At 36.2% G+C, this 8,176-nt stretch overlaps 1 protein-coding gene across 3 annotated transcripts in view; it reads left to right on the top strand.

Annotated features, from left to right (window-relative positions):
- The window catches only part of LOC106874590 (uncharacterized), a 41,963-nt gene that overhangs the window by 15,938 nt on the left and 17,849 nt on the right, over positions 1 to 8,176 (top strand). The window contains exon 1 of one of the 3 annotated variants that reach the window (XM_052970256.1): positions 4,692 to 6,254. The exons of the other annotated variants lie outside the window; for them this stretch is intronic. Coding sequence (XP_052826216.1) covers positions 5,145 to 6,254 — 1,110 coding nt within the window. The 5' untranslated portion in view covers positions 4,692 to 5,144. Of the gene's footprint in view, positions 1 to 4,691; positions 6,255 to 8,176 lie in introns of those variants that run through there. 3 annotated transcript variants of the gene reach the window in all.

The raw sequence follows: 8,176 nt of genomic DNA, 5'->3' as shown, positions 1-8,176 counted from the left end.
GTTTGTATTTGAAAATTTGATTATAAAACACGTGTAGTCATTTTATTATTTTAATAATTATTACTTTGTATTTTATTATTGTTCTTTTTAGTGTATTTACTTATAAATTTTTTTCTATATGTGACTGTGGATTCTCATGGATGAGTTCAGGAACTGTGGTTCTTTTCTCTAAATTTTATATATATATATATATATATATATATATACATATTCCTTATGCATTCCAAAACCGAGTCACCGATTTCGACGTGTGCGGTATCAAAAGATTCAGTACAATTTCGGCTACAAACCTTGTAGCCTTGTGAGTAGATTTGGTAGACAGAAACTGAAAGAAGCCCGTTGTATATATGTATGTGTGTGTATATATATATGTATGTTTGTGTATATGTTTATGTGTATGTGTGTGTATATATGTATGTGTGTGTATGTGTGTGTATATATATATATGTATCTTTGTGTATATGTTCATGTGTCTGTGTGTGTATGTATGTATGTGTGTGTACATGTTTATGTGTCTGTGTTTGACCCCCCCCCCAACATCTCTTGACAACCGATGGTGGTGTGTTTACGTCCCCGTACATTAGCGGTTCGGCAAAAGAGACTGATAGAATAAGTACTAAGCTTACAAAGAGTAAGTCCTGGGGTCGATTTGCTCGACCAAAGGCGGTGCTCCAGCATGGCCGCAGTCAAATGACTGAAACAAGTAAAAGAGTAAAAGAGTTGATATATATAAGAAATTTATCTGTAATAATTATTGTGGCATTTACCGTTAAGTTAGCAGTTCATACATGTGCTTCTATTTGGTTAACTTATACTGCATACAAAATAAAAATATACTACATACATACAAGTGCTTACAAAAATAGGGATTACTGTACAATTTTCTTCTGTGTTCATAATTTTTTGTTTAGAATATTGAAAATTGCTGTGCTAATCACAAATTGTCGTTTCTGTAGAGCTTTAAAATTTTCAAATGAAACAAATGGCATGTGCTGCTCAGGCGGTCAGGTAAGTTAGCACACACATGCTAACTGCGATAAAATTGGATTTCAATAATTCATATCTTTATAGATATTGAAAGTACTTATTTTGGAGTTTAGTCCACAACATTGATAATTATTTAAAGTTAATTGGGAAAACAGTTAATCTATATTCAGTTCAATTACATTGAAATTCTACATTCGTATATTCAAAATTCACGTCTTTTTCCCACCTTGTATGCTGATCCAGAACTGTATACTCTATCTCAGCTGTAATTCCAGTAAAAGCAGCTTTAAAATGCTATTTAAATTCTGAGATGTTCCTAAGACAAGTATATCCTTGATTTGGTATATTACTCTAGAAAGGAGCCAGTCACTGGTCGAAAAGTCAAAGATTTCCAGCACAAAATCTACTATTTTAGCATATCAAGATATCCTTGAGAATTGAAATTTAAGGGGGTCAACAAAAAAGAAACAAAATAAAATACAACAACATTCTAGCTATCTGGTCTAACTAAATCGTACCTTTCACGCATCCACACGTTCATTTACATTGTTATCTATAGGGAAAGCGGCAGTTTATCTCCATTTCTCCAGCCCAGTATTCACTTTTTAAGTAGAACCTAATGGTTTTACCGACTCAGCCCTTTATGTTTCAAAAGACTTTTATATTAGCATGACCCATTTCATTTTCCTTTATTTTTGATATTTGACTTGTATTTACTATTCTGTTTGTCTGTGTCTCTACCAGGCAGTTTTTGTGTTCTTCGTAGAAGTATTCACTTCACCTTTATTCTATTATCTGCACCGGTTTTCCATGGTAGGGTTTGACCACTAATGTTCATCGTTCCCTTCTTGACGTCATCTTCGGCCACGATGTACTCTGGGCTCTTCTCACTCTTTGCAAAATTAGTAGCATCTTCATTTCGGGTTTTTGTCTGCCTTAACCGTTTCTTCGTCTTTATCTTTCATTATACTTTCTAGCTGATCCATATATGACTTGAGAAGGAACAAGAGCGAATGATTTTATTCTTTTTCTATTTGTTTAATTTGGAACATTTTTATACTCAACAATTTATCAAGTCTTTTTTCTCATTCTACTTACATCTCTCTTACTTTCTCTCTCTCTTATCTCTTTCTATATACATACATACATACATACATACATACATACATACATACACACACACACACACACACACGCACACGCACACACACACACACACACACACACACACACACACACACACACACACACACACACACATATATATATATATATATGTATGTATGTATGTATATCTCTGTTTTTGGCCTCGCTCTACACCACGTTACCACACACTCTCGACTCCGCCTGGAACAGCGGTATATCTTTAATCTACGAACTACTATCCCCTTCGGACTAAATACAACCCCCTCCTCCTTTTGACTGCCTCTACACCTCCTGCAACTAAGCAACCTTATTTCATGTTTCGTTTTTCTTTTTTTGCTTATAATTGCACCACTTTATATTGCATTTTTAACTTCTTTATCCCCCTTCCACCTTTTTTTATAATTTATTGTTGTGTTATATTTATAATTCATTATTTTTCCGCATATTTAGAGAAAAAAATTCTTAAAAAAATATTTTATAAAGATATTTGGAAATTTTTTTCAGAATCATAATCTCCGTATGTGGGATGGGAGGGCTATACACAGGTGAGTAGGTGAGTATACGCATGCGTGTGAGTACCTGCACGTGCACATCTGTGTATGTGTGCGCGTGCGTATGTATTTGTGTGTGTCTATGAATGTATGCGATTTGTGTGTATACTGATCGATATAGCAGCTCTGACTTCAGCAGGATGTGTTATTTCTGCTGCGCAATGATCGCTTTCCCTCAGTCTGTTTCGAAACCCTTCACCTGATGCTTGGTTGGTTAGTCGTGGAGTACCTTTCATCGTTGCGACTGAAAGGTGAGTTATGGGTGTAAATAATTTATGGAACGCACTGTCACATATGCCTATGTAGTATTTTTCATCAATCATCTAGATTGGAATATTTGAGGGAATTTTATTTTCGTACACTGCTGGCTTAATGTTTTTCTGCATGAAGAATCTAGGATAATGGGCTTAATTGAGATAACTGTCTTCATTTTGGAACCGCAAGTGTAATATAATTATACAGAATACATTTTGAAGATATTTCTGTCAATCACATGTTTATCTAGCCGGGTCAAAAACTTTCACCCTACATTGGCTGGTCTTCACACTCAGGGAGATTACAGCTGAAAACCATATTAATTCTCTTTGATTGTGATATCCTTAAAGTTGCTATCTGATAGATTCCTATCGTATTGGGGATATGTACTTTAGAAAATCTCTTTAGAAGTCATGGGGTTAAACATTCTGATACTTATGTTGTCTATAAGATTTTGGTAACACAATGAAGGTTACAGGTTTGCTTCTTTATATAAGTAAGTTCTTCAGAAGTCGTATGAAATAATTTGTTAGTGGAATTTATGCCAAAAGAAGCTTTAGTCATAATTAATGGCTAATTTTGAGTCCTATATTATTAAAATCTGGGTGATATACGCTGAAGGATCCTTGAATATGACTATTCCTGCTGTATGATATGACTAACCTATCTTCTCGGTATAATCCAATATTATGATTTGCGAATTAATATGTAAGTACGTCTAGTATGTACAGGCCGACTGGAAACATACATTACCATTGTCATTAGTGCCAATAGAGACATTAAATCGATCTACTTCTTCAAATTTCACGACTCAGAAAGTGTTTTTTAACTGATGCAATATTTGATGCAGATCATGATCGTGTACAAACTGTTGTTGTTGTTGGCACTCCGTCGCTTACGACGTCGAGTGTTCCAGTTGATCCGATCAACGGAACAGCCTGCTCGTGAAATTAACGTGCAAGTGGCTGAGTACTCCACAGACACGTGTACCCTTAACGTAGTTTTCGGGGATATTCAGCGTGACACAGTGTGACAAGGCTGACCCTTTGAATTACAGACACAACAGAATCAGGAAGTAAGAGTGAGAGAAAGTTGTGGTGAGAGAGTACATCAGGGCTTGCCACCATCCCATGCCGGAGCCTCGTGAAGCTTTATGTGTTTTCGTTCAATAAACACTCACAATGCCCGGTCTGGGTATCGAAACCGCGATCCTATGACCGTGAGTCCGCTGCCCTAACCACTGGGCCATTGCGCCTCCACCGTGTACAAACTAACCGTAGCTTAAAGTTAGACTTAAGATTAGAAAGTAGACTTTCAGTGTTAAAATGGCCTGAAAGAAAGCATTATCAAGGAACAGTTAGAGCCCTTCCAAAATAAACAAATTTCGAAATAAGTATTGGAGATTATAAATTCTAAAAGTCCCAGTTTTGAAGCTGGGTGATTTTCTCCAGGCATCTGATCGTCAATACTTTATCTTTTTATCTATAACTTATAAATCAATAATGGGTGGTACCGATAATGCGTGACAAATGCGTATGGTATATGTGTATATCTGTATGTGTGAGTGAGCGTTGGTGTTTGTTTTGTGCGGGTGTGTGATATATAAGTACATGTGTAAATAGTGCCAGTACTCAATTGAGTGATTGTATTCTTCTCCATGGCAACTGCTGAGGTTTTATGCATTATACAAGCAAAATATTCTATAAAACCTCTCAGCATTATATTATATACATCACTTCAACACTATTTTATTTTCAGGCCATCTCAAAGCCATATCATATGCATAATCAGCTGAACACTATCCTACATGCATAACCACAACATTACATTATCCATACTCCCTGAATATCATATTATATACCTGAACATTGGGCCAATGATCACTGTTTCATTCTCAAATATAGCCCATCACTGCAACGTTATTCTATCTACTTTATAAAACGTTAGGTTTTGAATCCGAGTCCATTGTTTCTTTTATGCGATGTTACATTATTTTGTAGCCGTAACTAATGAACTGGAGCATTTAATGTAAAAACTATTGAACAACACCCGATTTTACAGCAATTATCAGTACAATTTTAATGACCATAACAACAGATATCCCCATCGCTGCTATCAATACCAACGTTCACTACCTCTACCAACACTACTAGAGCCAATACATATTACTATGCCACCATCAGACAAACATTTCAAGGCACTGTAATGGTAGACAATCACTTGACGTTTGGTAAGGGAAAGAATCCTCTCTCAAGTTCTGGCGTAGCAATTATACCAGAAAACGAATCAAAGAACCAAAGTAATAATGTAACACCTTTTGTCATCTCTAGTACTGATGTATCTACATGCAGTAAATCCACCAACATGGACCATAGGCGACCAATAAAAGATTCAAGTGAAGAAATTCCGATAGATATTTTAAAACCTGCACTACATCTTACGGCGCTCTCTGGTCAAGATTTGTACCCACCTGGTTATCTCACAAAACGCCAAAAGAATTTGTTCATAGTTTTCAAAAGTATCGTTTCATTGTTTCTTATTTGGAATATAATACGCTTATATTTTTCATTTTATCATTGGATGGGCAGAGGAAAAGTTATTGTCTTTTCCTATTTCCTGCTGTTTTATTCTTTGGATGTTTTTAAGCATGGAATGAAGATCATCACCAACGTCGTATACGGCAGAAAATTGCTTGAGAAATTTTCAGCATGTGTTGTTTCTCTAAGAGAGCAAAAATATTTGAGGAAAGTAAAACTGCATATTAAATTGATGGTAGGATTTTCGGTTATTATAATCATCGTTAGTATAATATGGATCGTAATTTCTTCCTATAATGTTAAATTTGAACCATCTCCCGTGAAATCTTTACTAGGTATACCTATGTGGAAGAATAAAACTTTTGAAAGTATAAACTTCGGGATTTTAAGCTGGTTTGTCGCATCTGGAATACTCAGCGACGATATACTACTTTATTTCTTTGCGAAAGTAATTTGTTGTGAGCTGCATGCCCTTTCACAAAAACTGAAGCTGCTCCACGAGGAAGAACAATCAACTAGCGACATTAACAATAAATTGGTTCACATTCAGAAGAAATACGAAGAAATAATGGAGCTACTACATCAAGTCAATGCCAACTTCTCCATCTATGCAATCATCATCTTCATGTTCGCTATTATTTTCTCGTGTATGTTGATCGTTATCGCATTTCAAGAGGACGTCAACGAAAAAGAAATAATGATTGCAACATTTAACACATCATTGCATATTGTGTTAGCCATCTCAGTCCTCTATAGCGGAATATCTATACAACTTGCTGTATGTTGATAACTTTATTTACATATATTCATATATATATATATATAAACAAAATCGAACACGCTTATACAGGTGGTGGGGTGTTGTTAGTTCTGTGTATGTGCGTTCGATTTTGTTTATATACCTCAAACTGTTTCTAATTCATTTGTGCATGTATATATATGTATGTATATACTGGATGTCGTATAAATTCGTTCATACATTTTTCCATATATTTTAATCGTTATTTTTTAGCGATAATTTTGACAAATAGTTGTGGAACGAAACATCTTGCAATGAGGATCGATTGAAACGAGCTCATTGATGAGGGTCCGCAACATTGTATTAGAGAATTAGCTCAGAATGAGAATATGGTGGGTGCTTTATAACTTCTCAAGCGATTTCTTGAAATATAGTCATGTTCAAATTAGAACGATTGAGCGATCATTGTCGTGCTGAAGTAGGACACCGTGTCGCTGGTCGGGTCGTTTCTGCTAGATTACTCTTCTAGTGAAGACAACAGGTGACAGTATCATGAGTGCGTCCGATCCGCAGGGCCAAATCACTTGTGCATTGGTGCGGATCCTCATGAATGAGGTCGTTTCAATCGATCTCCATTGAACTGAACAGGTCAGCGGGAACGCAAAGAGTCTGTGAGGTTGAAGATCTCCTCCATGAAGCGTAAAAACAATGTCTGCGCATTTCTTTCAGCAATAGTACCTTCTCCGTACAAAGTATAAATCTCTTGAGTAGCTTTGGCCGATTTGAAACCATGACTGATAGCGAAGAGAAGCATTTGTCGAAAATTCTCACTATTTTATCTAAGATACACTCACAATGCCCGGTCTGGGAATCGAAACCGCGATCCTATGACCGTGAGTTCGCTGCCCTAACCACTGGGCCATTGCGCCTCCACGTACACACATAAATGCAATAATGAAAACTACATATGATTATATACTCTTGTATGTACTATTTTATGCATTCAAAATGTTATATATAGATGTTTTTCCTCCCCTTTCTCTGTGTGTATGAGTATGTAAGTGTATATATGTACATATATATGTCTGTGTATGTGTGTGTATGCATATGTATGTGTATATGTATGTATGGTGGAGGCGCGTGGCGTAGTGGTTAAGGTGTCAGCATCATGATCGTAAGATTGTGGTTTCGATTCCTGGACCGGGCGACGCGTTGTGTTCTTGAGCAAAACACTTCATTTCACGTTGCTCCAGTCCACTCAGCTGGCAAAAATGAGTCACGCTGCGATGGACTGGCGTCCCGTCCAGCTGGGGAGCACGTACGCCATTGAAACCGGGAAACCGGGCCCATGAGCCTGGATAGGCTTTAAAAGGGCGCATTTATTTATATATTTGTATGTATGCGTGTATGTATGTATGTATGCGTGTATGCATATTTGTGTGTACATGCATAGGTATAAGGGTTAAGAGGCGTGTACTATGCTAGTATATGTATGTGTGTGTGTGTGTGTGTGTGTGTGTGTGTGTGTGTGAATACACCATACCATGTGTGAGAACTGAGTAGGTTACCTCAAGTCAGTAGGCACCTCATCGGTTATCTTTTGATAATTCACAACAATATTTACTACTCCAAAATATTCCATTTTTTTATTTTTGATAGAATTAACCCTCTTTCCCCTTCCGTTCTCAGTTACTATTAATCTTATCTTTATTATCTTTATTTTTATTTCATATTTATATTTAATTTTATCATTATTTCATTTACTTATTTCTTCTTCTTCTTCTTCTTCTTCTTCTTCTTCTTCTTCTTCTCCTCCTCCTCCTCCTCCTCCTCCTTCTTCTTCTTCTTCTTCTTCTACACATGATTTTGTATTTTTTGTTATATATTATTCTCCCCTTTTTGTATATATTTTGTGTGTGTGTACGTGTAAGAAAAAACGTTTTACTATTTAAGCAACCAGC

Source organism: Octopus bimaculoides, chromosome 8 (genome assembly GCF_001194135.2).
Source record: "Octopus bimaculoides isolate UCB-OBI-ISO-001 chromosome 8, ASM119413v2, whole genome shotgun sequence".
Classification (NCBI taxonomy): domain Eukaryota; kingdom Metazoa; phylum Mollusca; class Cephalopoda; order Octopoda; family Octopodidae; genus Octopus; species Octopus bimaculoides.
This window is presented reverse-complemented; position numbering and strand designations above follow the sequence as displayed.